The sequence below is a fragment of the Anarhichas minor genome, unplaced genomic scaffold, assembly GCF_050575085.1.
Source record: "Anarhichas minor isolate MPS153535 unplaced genomic scaffold, ASM5057508v1 ptg000043l, whole genome shotgun sequence".
Classification (NCBI taxonomy): domain Eukaryota; kingdom Metazoa; phylum Chordata; class Actinopteri; order Perciformes; family Anarhichadidae; genus Anarhichas; species Anarhichas minor.
In genome coordinates this window covers 309,465-326,723 of record NW_027466489.1, presented here as the reverse complement: position 1 = coordinate 326,723, position 17,259 = coordinate 309,465, and the positions used below count along the sequence as shown (strand labels likewise).

At 38.2% G+C, this 17,259-nt stretch overlaps 1 protein-coding gene across 4 annotated transcripts; it reads left to right on the top strand.

Annotated features, from left to right (window-relative positions):
• The first annotated feature begins 83 nt into the window (after positions 1-83).
• LOC142970329 (natural resistance-associated macrophage protein 2-like) lies at positions 84-16,838 on the top strand. 4 transcript variants are annotated; one of them, XM_076110491.1, is made up of 17 exons: positions 84-222; positions 3,657-3,741; positions 5,172-5,311; positions 5,515-5,634; positions 6,098-6,217; positions 6,456-6,562; positions 6,653-6,723; positions 6,810-6,877; positions 6,995-7,150; positions 7,521-7,679; positions 7,827-7,913; positions 8,712-8,831; positions 8,911-9,060; positions 9,203-9,276; positions 9,650-9,803; positions 10,077-10,130; positions 13,817-16,838. In XM_076110491.1, exons 2-17 carry the CDS (start codon positions 3,708-3,710, stop codon positions 13,892-13,894), a joined length of 1,692 nt encoding a protein of 563 aa, XP_075966606.1. In that variant the 5' UTR covers positions 84-222; positions 3,657-3,707; the 3' UTR covers positions 13,895-16,838. The 4 variants fall into 4 exon arrangements, with proteins under 4 accessions (XP_075966606.1, XP_075966609.1, XP_075966608.1 ...); XM_076110494.1 differs by lacking the exon at positions 84-222 and adding an exon at positions 318-873; XM_076110493.1 differs by lacking the exon at positions 84-222 and adding an exon at positions 2,951-3,305.
• Positions 16,839-17,259: the final 421 nt, after the last annotated feature.

The window sequence follows — 17,259 nt, the reverse complement described above, 5'->3', positions numbered from 1 at the left end:
AAAATCTTGATAGATAAAAACTCATTGACCAATCAGAGCCGTTGTAATAGTGCACATGCGCATTGAGTTTTCTTGAACTTACAGTTGACATGGAAAGATACGACTTTGCCAGGATTTAGCTTGACAATGTGCTACTTAGCTACCTTCAAATTTACACACATGGTGTCAGTTTAAAAGCAGATTTAATCGTCAAAACACAACCCTCCCATAAAGTATACCCAGGTAAGGGCGTTTTTATACTTTGATAAGGGTTAGCTGATCCAACCAGACAGCTAACTAACATACCATGGAAACGTGTTAGCTTGATCCCACTAACATAGTAACAGTTAACGTTAGATCGTCTGAGTAGGTGTTTGTGCAGCCGGGTTTCTATCGTCGGGTTGTTTGGTTTGAAGGTGATGGAGGCTGCTCTGGTTCAGCTACAGGGTTGATTAGCGGGCATGTTTATTTTTAAGCGAGTTAGTTGAACTCACATCACCATGTAGCTATCTGGACGAGAGGTCAAACGTTCCCAGTTGTGGTTATTTAGCTCCTAACTAACGTTACCAAGTTAAATTCATTGACCCTGTTTCAGCATTGACTTCTGTCAAACTGCATTCTGATAATTACACCGGTGTGTTGCTCTTAAAGGCAAAACAAAACCCCAGCCTCAAACAGAATTTATTCTGTGATTCATTCCAGTCCTCGTGAGCAGTAAATAACAACGTTTTTGTTTCACGTGTCAAAGCTGGAAATCAGAGTATCACCCTGAATACCGATGACGTTATCATCTGATCTATTAGCAAAGATGATTTTATCATCGTCGTCATCATTACAGTTGTTCAGATTCACCATTAAAAACTACAGTATACTACGGTATTCCAGAAATTACAGGTTAGTTTAATTCTTGGATAAGATTTTCTTTACAGTAATAATTACTGGACCTTGAAAGACTGTACAGTGTTTACATTAATAATTGTGTTTTACACAATGTGTTGATAACCACCCCTCACATACCTTGAATCTGCCTGAACAGGTTGACTGTCTGACTGTAAAGTCAGTTTTAAACAAAATAACTCTCATGATAAATATGCCACTTGACAGTAGGAAAGGAAAGTGTGATTGGTGCGACCCAAAATGCATATTGAATTTTACTTTAACATCATTTCAAGCATCAGTATGGCTCATTATTTGCATTTGGATGTTTGAAACCAATCACTTCAGGCAACACAGCAAGCTCATGGCTCTATGTGAACACATTATGGTTCATTTGTTAGTACTGTGTGTGTGTGTATGTTCTTGATGGACCAGTTTTTGGGTATTAGTAAGAATATTTGTACTGAGTTGTCACAGACAAAAACATGAGCTAATGCGTTATTATTAATTCAGGAAGAAATTCTAGTTTGTAATGTGTGATTCTTGGTTAACATTTAGAATCTGTTTTCTTTGATTTTTACTTTATTGTTACAGTGTTTAGTTTTTAAGCCTGCAAAGGGCCATAATTGGAGGGCTGTAACATGCGAGATCATGTGCCAGTTTGGGAGTTGTCATAGATTTCGTGATTATTAAAGCTGTTCAGTGCAGATTAGGCCCCTTTTGATGTTCCACCAGGCCCTGGCCTTTTGGGGAAGTCAGATGAATGGATGACGAAATATAGTAGTTTTTTTACGAGGACTGCATCATTGGCCAATCCAACTTTACAACATTTGGTAAAGTCAAAAGGAATCCTGCAGTTGATGAAATATGTTTTAATGCCTGAACTTCATGGTGCTGGTGCTGTCATTAAATAAGAGTTTTACCAAACTCTTAGCTGCTGGAAAACTTTGTCTAAATCTCTTTTATCACCACATGCACAGGGTTGCCCATGGAGTTTAACAAGATTAGTGCTGACACATTAAAAGGCAGTTACAAAATCAAGGACTGGACTGCTAGGAGTCCAGTCCAGTACGATACCAGTATGTCACAAGTAGCATAGATAAGCACAATAGTGGAATATAAATAAATAAAGCCATGTAATTGTTCCTCTGTTGATACATTTATATTGGTGTTCGTACTAGTGAGGTGGTGGTGGAAATCTAATTTGTAGTCTTAATAAACAGCTCTGTTTTTTTGGATCAGAGATTCATCAGGCAAACCTGCAACAGTGTCAAGGCTGACTGAATAAACTGTTATTAGAGGGGTGTGTTTACAGGGAGGAAACACTGTAGTTTACGTTATGGTGGTATGTGAGACACAAGGTTGTTTGGAGATTAAGGACAGTTGTTTGGACTTGATTAAGTTTGAGAAAAATGATAAGAGCAAACTGATGAACCAGAAGGACCCTCCATCATCATGTGTGCCTGCTAAAATCTCAGCGGTATTTAGCTGCAGGTCAATTTGTTCTAGTTTAGGATGATAGCTGGTTTGTTATTGTCACATCATGAGCACATCATGTCTTTATGAGCTACTATTAGTGAACACAATAGTGCAGTATTTAAAAACTCATTTTGTACTCTTTCTAGTGTGTTCACTAACTAACTGCGACGGCTGACTGCAGTCACATGAGCACACATGACAAGTAAGCCGTCTGTCTTAAGACATGCAGAAAACTGAAGTGTCCTGCGGACTAGTAATATCTAACGGGCTTTATCCGGCCCCCAAGACAATTTCATAAGGTCCCCCCTGACATGCTTAAAGGTTACTGTTAAATTTAGTATTACATTTTAAAACGGGGTACCAAAATTTGAACAAAATGTTTGTAAAAGATTTAATATTCAGCAAGCTGCCTCTAAATAAGAAGCGTTTCAACACAAGTTGTTCAGCTATGACTTAAATATCACTCTGACTTACCCGGAACCAAAATATTTCCGTCTAAACCTTAAAGATGGAGCACAGAAAGTTTCATGAGTTTTCATGTGAAAATGTATACTTTTTTGGTTTAGTAGAGTCGTACAGATCAATGTATTATCTTTTTTCTCTTTTTAAAATCGGTATATTCCTGCCTTGTGGAAAAAAAGATCATTTTTAAATTATATTTTGGGGTATATTGTACAAGAAACAACTCACATTTTACTCATAACTGATATTGCTCAAATTCTAATCAATTGTTGGACCTTATCACTTTGATAATGTCAATTATTCAGAGCACAATGTTCAGTTGCGCACTAAAGGAAGTGACACTCTGAAGGAAACCTTGACTGTTGGGAAAGCTGCTCTGTCTGCAGCCTCAGCTGGTCCTTTGCCTCATATGATCCTTAGTCATGTGCTCTCTGAGGGGCTACGCTCTCTCTCACAGAAGTGTTATAAAGTACAGTTCTCCGGCTGGAATCCATTTCATCTTTTGGGTGGTAAATTCAAGAAGTACTAATGTTCTGAAGCTGAGTGTGAGAGGAAGGATGTATGTGGTAGAAGTGAAACTCCGTCGCCAGCGACTCGAGGTTTCTTGTTCAAGGTTCTCGTTCATTTACTGACCTTTCACACGCTGTTAATGTTGCTGAGTCATTTTTATGACTCGTGAATTTTAATGTTGTTTTTAGGGGAAAGGACTCGTGTTTAAGTTGCTTATTGTCTTTTTTAGCTCAATGCTTGTTTGTTTCAGAAAGCAAAGCGTCACTTTCCAGATAATTACTGTTTTACCCTCAACATTCACGTCTTTCATGCTAAATTCATATTGTGTAACTGTTGTTGTCTTATTCCAGGGAGGCTGAAATTCATCCCTCAAGTTCCCAGGGATCCCTCAGCCTTCTCTGATGAAGGCCGAGCAAGAAGGAGACCTCCTCGAAGGTAACTGCTTAAGATAACAGAAACATGATCATCGCGTTACAGACACACCTGCCATGTTCTCCAACGTTAAAACACTCTTGGCTTTTGGTTAAGGCTGTTATACATTATCCTGTGTCAGTGCGCATGCCGACGGAGCAGTTGTAAAACAATATTAAACGTACATTTTCTCTGAAATGTAACCACAGCGCTGTGGTTTAACGTTGGAAAATTCCTACTCTGACAACATATTCCCAAAAAGGAAGATTTATTGTCTTCATTCCCTGGAATTATTTGAGAATCTAAGTGCTATTAATTCTCATTGCTTCTTTTGTGAACTTTATCACTGCTTGTGTGATGCTGTGTGAATCGTTAAAGGGTAAAAGTCACAACTCTGCAACAACCCCCCCCCCACCCCCGAGCACCAGTTTGTGTCTAGGTGTGCGTTTTCTGCTCCTCTCTATTTGCGGGTTAGAGTTAGAAACGCGATGCCAGAATGTCGTTGTGACATCTAATGACACAAACAGGGTTGATTAAGGCTGAGTCACATAAAAGCAGAGTCACTGTTAGAGAACAGTGGACTTTGGAACCAGCAGTGAGTTGGAAATGAAGGAAGGGAACGAAAACTCTAAACTCAGTGAGTAGTACACATTGTTTACTGGTATCATTGATCAGATATGTTGATGATCTTTTGTATTTCCTTTCATTGTGTTCTCATAAAACATGTTTCTTTAGTAAAGTGGACCTAATTGCAGGTTATTACTGTACTACTGAGTGCACACATGTCTTAAACTGAATCACTTATGTAACCGTCTTGAAACTGAGGTTGAATTGCTTTTAGCAGTGAGGTTTTCACCGAGGTTGCTTCTGGTCATTAAACTGCCACAAATGGCTTAATCTTTAAGTGTATTCACGAAAGCTCCTGTACAGACAAGTCTGAGAGACCGGTTTAAACATTTCCCAACGTAAAGAATTCATAAAGCTTTGATTTGTGCTTTGTAAATTCATGAATAAAGCTTGAAATGTCTGGTTTGGTTTATTTTTGAATGGCAGAGTTGTTGATAGTCTTTGCGTATCTGCTGTATCTCTGTTCAAACATGAGAAGAATCTTGTTTTGTCAGATCCAACTTTTGTTTATAAGTAAATATTAACGGTGTCAGAAGAAAAGTGTGTGAGTGTTTGGTTGAGGATTTGTAGAAAAGCATCAAGTGACACAAATGTTGCAAAAGTCTTAAAGCACAGCAGAGGTCTGGAAATTATTCTTTATTCATGTATTTATATATGTTATATATTTATATAACTAATCAGATTTTTAATAATGGCATCAGAGTTGCTGAGAGACTGTATCGGCGTAAGGCAACTGATGGGATGACGTATTAGTGTTCCAGCGAAGCATAACTTCTTCCTCTTCTCTCACAACTCATTTGAGTGTTTCCTCTCTGTGGTTTTGTTAGAGGAGGACGCCCCTCCGGAGAATGGAGTCCAGACAAACCAGTACAGCTCCATCTCTCCTCCTGCCTCCCCGGTGGCCCAGGACGAACCTTTCTCCACATACTTTGAAGACAAGGTGGCCATTCCTGACAATGTCAGCCAGGTACTGTCTCACAGCCGCTGTTTCATAGAAGATAAGTGGAGTTGAAATGTCGGTTCACATGTAATCACATACATGTAGCTGTGATTATCCATTTGAATTATTTGACCCATTACAGTTCATTAGATTTGTTAGATTTTGGGAAGCAAAACACATTTTATTTTATTCCAGATTAATCAAATGAATCATGCTGTTTGTCTATTCAGGTGTTCAGTTTCCGTAAACTCTGGGCGTTCACTGGACCAGGTTTTTTGATGAGCATTGCTTACTTGGATCCAGGAAACATCGAGTCTGACCTGCAGTCTGGAGCTAAAGCTGGCTTTAAGGTGAAATATAACACGACATCCAAACAAAACATGTTTACTTTGCTTGGTAATGGCCATGAACCATTACACAGTATCATCTTTGTTGGTGTCTTTTTGAGCTTTTTCTATTCCATATTTGAAGCAGTGATTTCACAGCTTTTTCTTGTTCTCTTCACACCGATATATATCTTCTCCAGTTTTTCCTAAAAGTGTCATTATTTTTATTTTGATGGTAAAAAAGCCCTTTGGTTGTATCGTGTTGTCTGTGTCTTGCTCAATGCAGCTTGCAGTGACACATAATGAGCTGCTGCATATTTCTCTAAGCATCATAAATATATTCATTGTATTATTAAAAAGAATTACCAGTTTTAAATGTCAGCTTTAGAGCATAACGGAGACCAAAATGTATGCAGTGCAGCTCCTTTCATTTTATCTGCTGAAGTAAAGCTCCCATATTGTACTGATGTGTACCTCTCTGTCTCAGCTCCTATGGATTCTGCTCGGAGCCACCATCATTGGGCTGCTGCTGCAGAGGTTAGCCGCTCGCCTCGGGGTCGTCACTGGGATGCACCTGGCTGAAGTCTGCAACCGCCAATATCCAACTGTGAGCGTTCACATATCTCAACTTCCCTTTTCTTCTTTCTTTATGCATGGCACTGTATATGTAAGATAAGAATGTCAATAACAGCCCATTTGATTTTCATATTCCTACATTTTGTCAAATGATGAGAAGCCAACATGTCGGATATATCAGAGTCAGTAAAGTTTCAGTTTCTAAAGAGACGAATAAACTCTGCTCAGCTACTCTCTGATTTGTGTCTTCAATCTTTTTTCTTTTTCAGGTTCCTCGGGTCATCCTGTGGCTGATGGTTGAGCTGGCAATCATTGGCTCAGACATGCAGGAGGTCATTGGCTGTGCCATAGCGCTCAACCTTCTGTCTGTGGGCAGGTACCGTCTTCACCGCTTGTCCATGAAAAGTGACTGCAAACATTTAAAGAGATGTGAGGAGTTACTGTAGTTCCTCTCTTTCTCCTTCAGGATTCCACTTTGGGGAGGAGTCCTCATCACCATCACAGACACATTCGTGTTCCTCTTTCTCGACAAATACGGTATGGATCCACCATCTTGTACATGTCAATCAATGTTTAAGAAAGCTGTGCATCCCGGTGTTGATACAGTTTTCATCTCCTCGCAGGCCTGAGGAAACTTGAAGCTTTCTTTGGCTTTCTCATCACCGTAATGGCTCTGAGCTTTGGTTACGAGGTAATAGTCCCTCACAGTTTCCAATATAATTAATAATAAGTATTCCTTGACAGCCGATAGGGTTTTTGCCACAACGTTCATGGCACCATGACATGTTTGACTGTGTTTTCTCTGTAGTATGTGATGGTCAAGCCAAACCAAGCGGAGCTGCTGAAGGGGATGTTCGTACCTTACTGTGCCGACTGTGGGCCTGTGCAGCTGGAGCAGGCAGTGGGAATCGTGGGAGCGGTCATCATGCCCCACAACATCTACCTGCACTCAGCGCTGGTCAAGGTTAGAGGAATATTTGTTTTATCCAGAGAAACGTGTATTTGTCTAGTTAGAAGTAAGCTTGAATCATACAGGTTAGTGAAGAGTTGTTACAACATAGTTAGAACTTGACACAATCCCAAAAAGATTTTTAGATTCTAGAGTTTACATTGGCCGGCCGAACATTTTTTTTTTTTTAGTTTTGATAAACTGATAAGCTGTCTCATGAATATTTCTTATAGAAGTTAGAAAGCTTGTATCATATTTGTCAGTGTTTGACACGCAGTATAAATTATACCATAAGCTCAGCAGTATCAATGCCATTTTAAAACATTCTTAATGCACATTTTTGATGAACGTTGAGTGTTATTCTGTTTATTTCCTTATCTACCAGTCTCGGGACATCGATCGCAAAAATAAGAATGAAGTAAAGGAAGCCAACAAGTACTACTTCATCGAGTCAACTGTTGCTCTCTTCATCTCCTTTCTCATCAACGTCTTTGTCGTAGCGGTCTTTGCTCAGGCCTTCTTCAACAAAACCAATATTGAAATGGTTGGTGTACAGTATTAAGAATCCTTCTCTCTTTACTGCTGATGCTGAAACACATGTGTAATGATTGTTTTCTGATTCGTACTGTTGACACAAAGCGTCCAGAGCCTCAAGTTGTGGCTTAACGTGTGTTTGTGTTCCTGGTTGCAGAATAGTCAGTGCAATGCAACCGGCAGCCCTCACACCGATCTCTTCCCTCTCAACAACGACACACTGCAGGTGGACATCTACAAAGGGGTACGTTTATACCACAACTACAATGAATCACAGCTGTAGTGACGTTAGAGGACATATTACATCACTTCCTGTTAGTCGAAAAACATCATTGCTGTGTCTCAATTTGCGCTCTTCCGTACCTATACTTGCTATTTTGAGTGCATGAGCGCGATCACACTGACTGTGCATTATGAGTACCTGCAAGTAAGTACATAGTGTACTGTACACATTGTACTACATGGAAGTGTACAAACAGAAGTATCCAAATTACGACACGGCACATTTATTTTAGTATATAGTACAAATTCTATACTATTTGTATAATAGGGACACAGAAAAGGGACACATTGCATTTACTTGTAGACCTTTCTATGACTAATAATACTAATTGTATATAGTTTATGTTGTATACTATTCTGTGTAGTGTTTTGTTTTTGTTGCTTGTTAGTACACACTACAATTGACAATTAGTGTAGTACACATATTGTATGGTATCAATTTGGGACACAGCACAGGTGAGTGTTGTCACAGCAAACAGGTGCAGCTAATAACATTAATGATTATATCTTGTTAAGCTATGCCTCTGTTAACCTAATTTACACAATATCAAGACACTGGAGGTGGGTCACCTAAAGGGAAGGCAGTTGTTAGCGATAGTATTAGTTACACTACTCCGTGTTCTGTTATGACGTGCTCAAAAATCGCTAGAATGATAACGATGCAATATGTAAAACTAAGAGCAGAGTCTCCGTCTCTTTTAAGTGATGATGGACGTATGATTGTTCCTTTCTTTCTCTGTGGGTTTGTCTGTGTGTTCAGGGAGTGGTCCTGGGCTGTTTCTTTGGCCCTGCAGCCCTCTACATCTGGGCGATCGGGATCCTGGCAGCTGGACAGAGTTCCACCATGACAGGCACTTACTCTGGGCAGTTTGTCATGGAGGTAAGAGTGCCTATTGGTTATATAGCAGGACATGGGTTAAAAAAAGTGTGTGTATGCTCATGTTTTTGTATTTGCAAAGGGCTTCCTGAACCTTCGATGGTCTCGTTTTGCACGTGTGCTGCTGACCCGCTCCATCGCCATCACACCTACACTGCTGGTCGCCATTTTTCAGGACGTTGAGCATCTGACGGGGATGAACGACTTCCTCAACGTGCTTCAAAGCATGCAGGTCAGGAGAAAATCCTTTAGAAAGCCCTCCCTATTCATTCAGTCAAAAAAACCTTTAACATTCACCTACTCTTACTCGGTCCCATTGTGTAGCGCATACTACTGTAGAAATATTCACTGTGCCTTTTCTTTCTGTTCAACAGCTTCCATTTGCTTTGATCCCGATTCTGACCTTCACCAGTCTGACATCCATAATGAACGACTTTGCAAACGGAATGTGAGTGAAATCTATACGTTTATTTTCATCATTAATTCATGACTCTGTATGTTCAGGCTGTGTCTTAGGATCAAAGACGTGATCTCTTTCAGTTTGACAGCCAGCTGGTGTATTTGTTGTGGTGGAGGTCTGCGTTTAGTTATTCATTGACAAATAAAATGCAACTTGTTTGCTCAAGCTCATTTTTTTAACTGATGTTTACCGAATGTTCCTCCTTTTTCTGACATATGGGCCAATAATTTAGCTGTTTATGAGAACACTATCCAATGTTGTTTGTAGACAGAATTTACGCAGTAGTTTTACTGTTAGAATAAAGTATTTCCAGGAGACTGTACATTTGAATTTGTATTAAATATACTGCCTGTTTCTTTAGGGTGTGGAAGATTTCCGGAGGCGTCGTTATCCTGGTGGTTTGTGCAATCAACATGTACTTTGTGGTGGTTTACGTGACGGCGCTGAACAGCGTGCTGCTCTACGTTCTCTCTGCGCTGCTCTCCATAGCATATCTGTGCTTTGTAGGCTACCTGGTGAGTCAGATTACTTTACATTCATTCATTGTCTCAGACACTTTTTAGCTTTAGTAATTTGACATTTTTAACCTTTTTAATGCAGACAATGAACTATAGTACTATAAACTGGTTCCTATATTTAAATTAATCTTAAATAACTTCAGGCTGTCTATGGATGTATTGATCTTGCTGCACAAAAGATGTATTTATATTTATAGTACACTAACCACTGGAAAAAAGTGTGCACAAACCTGGCTGTGTCCTGACTTCTCTCTCCTCTGTCGTTCACAGGCGTGGCACTGTTTGGTTTCTTTGGGGGTTTCGTGGCTGGACTTTGGCAGCAGGGTAAGCAATCAACCTGCTGTGTTCATAGAGGAGCCGTCTGAGTACGACTCCTAGAGCTGAACTGGACAGTAACCACCAGCATTCCTCTTTCCTCTTGGAGACTCTGAGCCCTGTACACAACCAATACTTTTCTAGATAATGTAGGATGATGAAAGCACCTTTTTCTGCTACTGTCACATGTTTATGTTGTGTAGGGCTGGGTATCAGAATTTGGTGCTATCTCTAGGTACCCAATAAACCAAACTGATGGTACACCAGCAAAGAAAATTCAAGGCCATTGTTGGATGCTTGAAAAGACTTCTGAGCAAATACAAATCATTGGCAAATCAATAATTGTGGAACAACTATATCCACCTCTGCTTAGAAAGTGACATACTGTGACACGAGTGGTTTATACAACAATCATCTGTATCTCTAAAAAATATTTTCCACAATTTTTATAGAAAATCAGCTGGACTAGAAAAACTAGCAGTTGAGCTTGTATTGTCACCGCCTCTTTGTAAAAACACTGAATGAACATACTTTGGTCGTCATGAGGAGGACGATGGAGGACGATGGAGGACATCAGTTAAAAGTTCTTGATATTAGACGTAATCCAACAAGACCACAGGTTGGTTAACGTGAGCTTGAGTGTGGAAGAAGCACAGCAGCACAGAAAGATATAAAAGATCCCACATTTCTTCTGTGCTGTTGAGCTCTATACTCATTTTAACTGTTTGATTTCTTTCATATTGTTATTTACTGTTATTGTTATCATACAGCTGACCTAAGTATCTACCTAAAGTAGTAGTCTTTTGAATCTTTTTCTTCCTGATTCTTTCCGGTGTTCCCTGAGACACACACACTAATGCTAGCAGCATCAAGCACTCTGCTCTCTGTGAGCCCTCTCACCTTGATAACATCCCCGTGTCCTGGTGGAAGGAGACGATGCTCATTCTGTTATGATCTCCCCTCAGTCTACCTCAACACCCTCATACTAACTCATTTCAGTGTACCGCCTCTGTAGCAGTTTTAATCACCGTATTTTTGCGTCTGACAAGTCAATTATCCATTCAGATTTTTAACAGAATACAATTGTCACGTAATTCACCAGAAAGTCCTGTTAATCCTACTATCTGTATGAAAAATCACCAAATGATATCCAGCCCTAACTCTGTGGAAAACTACCTTTTGGTGTTGTTGTAAACTGATTGCTGTCTAACATTTCAAAGAAGCTAAAGTGGCAAGTTTCAGTATTGTGCATACATTATGCATGTGCTGTATTTGTCATGTCCCAGTCCTCTCTTTGTTCTGCCGAAGTCCAGACTTCCGTATCTGCGTTAATGTGATGTGAATGTGAACCCAGCTGGTTTATGAAATTAATTTGCACTTTGACCTGGAAATATTAGTTGACACTAGTTAACAGACTTCATTTAAGCAAGTGAAGCTTAATATGACTGCAGCCTCGTCCTCTTTTAGTGCCTAAATAATCAGGATGCCAGCGACTCGGGTTCATCAACATACTAAAGTGAGCTTATTCGTGAAATATTGTGTGTGAGTGAAGTTACGTTTGTAGCCATGTGCAAAGAATAATCCATAGAAGTGTTGATTTGTTTGTTTTTATTTCCTTTAGTGAAACCGTGATAAACCTCTACTCCACATTTTATTCAGTATTGTTTGCCTGTGGGTAAAGTTTCATAGATACATATTGTAGTATAAATATGTCACATTGCAATACATAGTTTATCATTTCTGAACGATAATGTTGTGACTTATTTAAACTGCTTTGCAGAGAAGGAAATTAACTTCTTATGTGGTAGCTTGAAAATACTCTTGTAGTAACTGTTGTTATTGTCATGACAAAGCTGTGTTTAAAGGAGAACTGGAAACAAAAGTATGAAAAAAAAGTCAAAACAAGGACAAGATTACTTATTTAGCCCAAAATCCCGAGTTTGTCTCAGAGGGTTTTACAGTCTGTAATCTATCTTTAGACCATCGAAACCAGTCATTTTGTGAATTACACATCAAAAACGCCATAGCTCAGAATAAAATAAAGGCCGCACAGATTCATCTAAGTATCGGAAATAGTTTTTGCTAATTCTGGTGCATCTGTTGATGAAGCTACAGTGTGCCCAGCTCTCTAATTCATTGAAGACCTCCTGATGTGACTGAAAAAGTTTTGTTCCGTTTGAGTGTTTGTTTGATCTCCCTTCTCAACATAGTCAGTTTATTTTTAAAATGTATGTCTGTTTCTTTCTACTGACAATAAAACTACTGTTAATATACGCTGCAGATTTTTCACACAAGCCCGCTGGACTGCAGACCTGCTTGCAGGTCGAAATAAAGGTTAATACAGTAGACACATTTAATAAACTAATTCAGAGATCACAGGAAAGATCTCAGGTTATCGTATTAGAAGTTCACCTTTTAGTTTGGTGGATCAGAGGCAGCTCTCTGGTTCAGAGTTCTCAAAAGCTTTCATGAAGTTTCTCTCGTGGTTTTCAGGCGACTGTTACTTCATACAGTGTCGTATCAATACCTCCCTGACTAAAGAAAAGCATGGCACACGCACATTTGAACTGTCACAGGGAAAACGTTGATGTGTTTACTGAAGTTATCGCTCATTTCTGCTCTTTGGGATTGAATGAATAAGCGTCTGTCCTTTCTACTGGATGAAGTATCCCATGTGTTCAAAATAAACAGGAAATAATGGATATATGGACATTTGTTGGCGTCTTCTGTCTGAATGTCTAAAGAACGATTCATGAGTCATCTCTTTTAACTGAAAAAACTAACAGTCTGAATCATATAATATTAATAAATGAATAATGTTTAGTATATTATGAGGTAGTCAAACCTTATATTTGAAAAAAACAAACAAGGTAATTAAAGAAATGATCTGAGGCTGTAGGTTTTCTCATAACAGTTTTAAAATACAGTAACGATTTTGAGGCAGTTTCATAAGATGTTAATGTAGTAAATAAAGTACTAAACTTGATAACTTGCTTTATTGTACAACCTGCTAAGTATATAGTAATAATTAAAGGGTCAAAGGGCCAAATCCTTTTGTTATAGAACATCTTGGCAGGCAATAGAAATGCTCTTTTGCAGGACTTTCCAGGATTAAATGAGGAAAGTTGATTTTGGAGGAGTATCACTTTGACCCAAGGTGAGCCCCTTCTGTAATTCTAAAATAATCAAAATCAAATTGTCACCTGATTGCCTCATATTTACCACTGATCAAAACATAGCATTGATTGTGATGTTTTCTTATTATTATATATTTAATTTTACATATTTATTTTAAATTGCAAAACAGTAAACCACTTGTTATTCTGTGTATCTGCACTCTCTAGGTTTATATTCCCTGGAAAAAAGAATAAAGCTAGTGTATATGTAGAGTAATATAAAGAGAGCTGCAGTAACACGGATGCTTTTTACAGGTCATTATAAACACAACGTGTGAAGCTAGCAAGTAGCTGTGTGTGTGTGTGTGAGAGTGTTTTCTTCATGTAAGCAGAATGGGGGAGTATTTTCTAAATTACATAACAATACAAATCATGGCAAATTTATATGAAAAATTGTCTTTTTGTCCTCATGAATGGTAAAATAATGTTTAGCTGATTTATGTGTTGGATTAACCATTTATGTGCACCTCTCTCCTCACTGACCTCCATCTCTTCTCTCTCTCTCTCTCTCTCTTTCAGATGCAGCTGTCACGGCACACAGACATTTACTTGCTGACTGACATGGATACTGATACTGATACTCTGGTTGAGAGGTAGGATGAGACATTGTGATCGAACGTTGAACCGAGTGACCCGACAGAAGCGTGGGACCACTGAAGCTCGGCCAGTATGTGTTTGTCTTCACCTCTCTGTGCCTAACACCTTTTTTTTAAAGTGTCCTTTCACTACACTGTGCGGTACACACACACACACACACACACACACACACACACACACACATCGATGTCTAATCCAGTGATGGATGTTTTCCATCGCAAATGGCTCAGCAACCTCTAAGCTAAATAATGTTCACGCAGGTAATGGTTTAATATGTCTAAAAGAATTAGGTGACTGAAACAGAGTGAACTACATGAAGTTATTGGCAAAACAATCACACCTTAAGGTTTCCATTCCGAAATCGCGCAACAATTGACTTACGATTCCACGTCATTGAGATGCCATCAGATGCTCTCAGAAACACAGTTGTCGGTTTTCAGCCGTTGCTTTACTAAAGAGGCCGTGGACAGATATGCAAAATATGGGCTCCAGCCAGCAACTTTCCTTTATTGTTAGTTCTTCCACTTATTTTTGGTTTAGTCGACATGCTCTAAAAAAAATGAAAATGAAAAAATAAATCAGATTTTTCCATTGTCACACATCCTCACAGGGAGAACAAGAAAAAAGTCTGATGTGAAGTGAATGCTGTATGTTTTATCCATAAAAAAACACCAAAGCTGCGGCATGTTATTTTTTTGCATTTATTGGGGACTGAACAGTTGCCATATATTCTATCTAATATTCAGATCAAATCTGAAGTAATTCAAAAAAAACAAATCATCTAGATTGTTATGATAGATATATTGAATATGAATATAACACTGGAGAATTAAAGAGCATATTTATGTGTGATTAGTCACACTCTTTCCTGTGTATTATTCTATATCAAAGAGAATGACAGTTTTATGTCATTTCATGCACAGTTATCTATTTTAGATGCTAGAAATGTTCCGTTCTTGGAGATGAGGTCTGTACATCTGTGTTTCCAAATCTTTTAAGGGCCAGTCGTGAGAAAATAATGAATTAAGTCGCCATGTGTAGGACTACTTGGTGGTAGTATCTCAAAGAGACACTGTGGCAGAAACACTCACCCGTTGGAGGCAGTCGCAGGCAACTTATTTATCCGTTCTCACACATTAGAATCTAATAATTATCTTCTATTATTTTTTTTATTTATTTCTTCTCTCCTAAATTTTCTTCTCAGTTAAGCTTAGACCAGTTTGTTTAAATTTTTTTATTAATATGTAGTAGTTTCATAAATTCTTTAGTGGATGTCTGGTTTAAAATGTTTTTATTTTCTTTAACTTAAGCTTTTGGGGGACATATATCGGCAGCCTTTTTTTCATGAAGCCTAATTTGCGGGTGGGTGTGATGTGTGCAAAAGTGCATAACATCACAGAAAAATATGGCACTTATTTTCTGAATATGGAAGAAAAAGTTGGCACTGTGGTGCAAATATGTGAGATACCGTAAATGCAAAATATGAGAATGGATGTGTTGCATCATGAGTAGCAGCATTGGTCGCGTTCATTGTATCTCAGGGCTCCTTGTGTCCTAACAAGATGCTTTTTGTTACTTCATTCTGGTGTACCAGGAGTTTCATGGGAGTTTGTAACTGTAGAGAAGATTAACAAGACTGTTTCAAATATGGGAGACAAGTGTTAGCTTAGCAATAGAGTGCTACTATGAAAATGCCTCTAATTGTGACAGGCTGATTCTTGCACGTCTTCTTGTGTACTTTAGTAACTTACTACCTTTCAAACACTGTTTTATTTTAGAGAATTAAGATAAGTAGTAATAATAATATGTAAAAAAGAGTACAGGAAAGACAATCGAAACAGACAGAAAATGATATATGAATAACAACTTCAAACAACAATAGAATCCAACATAAAAACACTATAGAGTTATGATTGTGCACTGGCAGTTTGGGCTGATAAATAAACCAAACCTTTTCCTTGACCAAACACTGAACTGCACTTGTATGTTACAATTACTGTGCAGATGACCGCAGTGCCTCCTGTGTTCACCATTGTGCCTCATTTCTTGGATCTCTAGCGCGCTATCCAGTCAAAAACGATTACAAACCAATACAAGACTGTCACATTGTTGTACTCAACTGTGGTACACGAGTAAAACAATTAGAATCATTATAAGAATCTGTGTGGTAGGGTTGAGGTATAGCGAGGCTTAAAAGTCTAATATGTTTTCAAACTTGTTTTCTTTTAGCCATTGTGTTCTGCATTTGCCATCATACTTTCTTTAAGATTAATGTTTTTTTATACATTTGTGCAAAAGACCTTTTAGTAATTTCAATTTTGCAAAAAACGACAACAAACACTTAAAAAAAAAAAAATGAAAGAACCAGCACTTGATTACAAAAGAAATGGGCCAAGGTGTAATTGAATGCATGAAAGCTGATTATATAGTCAATAATTATAAAATATTAAAAAACATATTTGAAGGGAGCATTGATGAGATCACAGCAGAAAATCAATGCTTGGCAGTGAGCGATCGATGTTGAGAACATATCTCACTGCAGGTCACATGCATTTGGTCAAAGAATGTAAGTCTGGCTGTTTTATAAAATAGCTTCTAGTGAAATGTATGTAAAACATGGTAAGGTCCTCAGTTAAACCATATGTTTCATTGATTACTGCATAATGTGTTGCATTGTGAAGTGTCTGAATATGGAAACGCCTGTTAGGATTGCCAGAGACCATTTTCTGCTTCCATTACACTGTGCTGTAAATGTGTTTTATTGGATTCAATTGAACAGTATGATACAGTATTGAGGCCCTACTAAAAGGGTGGTTTTCTGATTTGTATGATATTTATATCTTACATTTATATCTGTTTGTATGATCTGCTATCTCTGTTACGTTTGTTTATTGTTAGATGTTTCTTGTTGGGATATACAAAGTAAAACTACTTTTATAAATCATTTCTGAATCTCTTTTAATTATTTTTGATCACTTTGTCTTATTTATAAAAATGTCTACCTATGTAGAAAATATAGTTTCTGAAGACCAAACACCATGTGCTCTTTTGAGACAGCAGAGTATATTATTGCCATCTTTCAATTAAAAAAAAAAACGTCCTATCAGTTTTACAGTGGTTTTTAAAAAACTGTTTTCGTTATGTATTATGTTATAATGCTATTGCCTCTAAAGGACTAAATGTGTTCTTACTAGTTGTTTCAGTGGTGGTTAATAATGCTGGTGGACTGCATTTGGTTATCCATCCTGCCACCTAATAAAATACATTTTGATAGCACACATGTTAAACCCCTAGCACAAAATAAGCATGATGCAGGGCTACCAACAATTACTTCATGAGTAGTGTCTGCCTTTTAAAACTCACTT

Coding starts and splice junctions, on each gene's coding strand:
- LOC142970329 (XM_076110491.1), top strand. CDS start 3,708: ATGAAGGCCGAGCAAGAAGGAGACCTCCTCGAAG. Junction 6,218..6,455: donor GCAACCGCCAATATCCAACT/GTGAGCGTTCAC, acceptor TTTCTTTTTCAG/GTTCCTCGGGTCATCCTGTG. Junction 7,914..8,711: donor AGGTGGACATCTACAAAGGG/GTACGTTTATAC, acceptor CTGTGTGTTCAG/GGAGTGGTCCTGGGCTGTTT.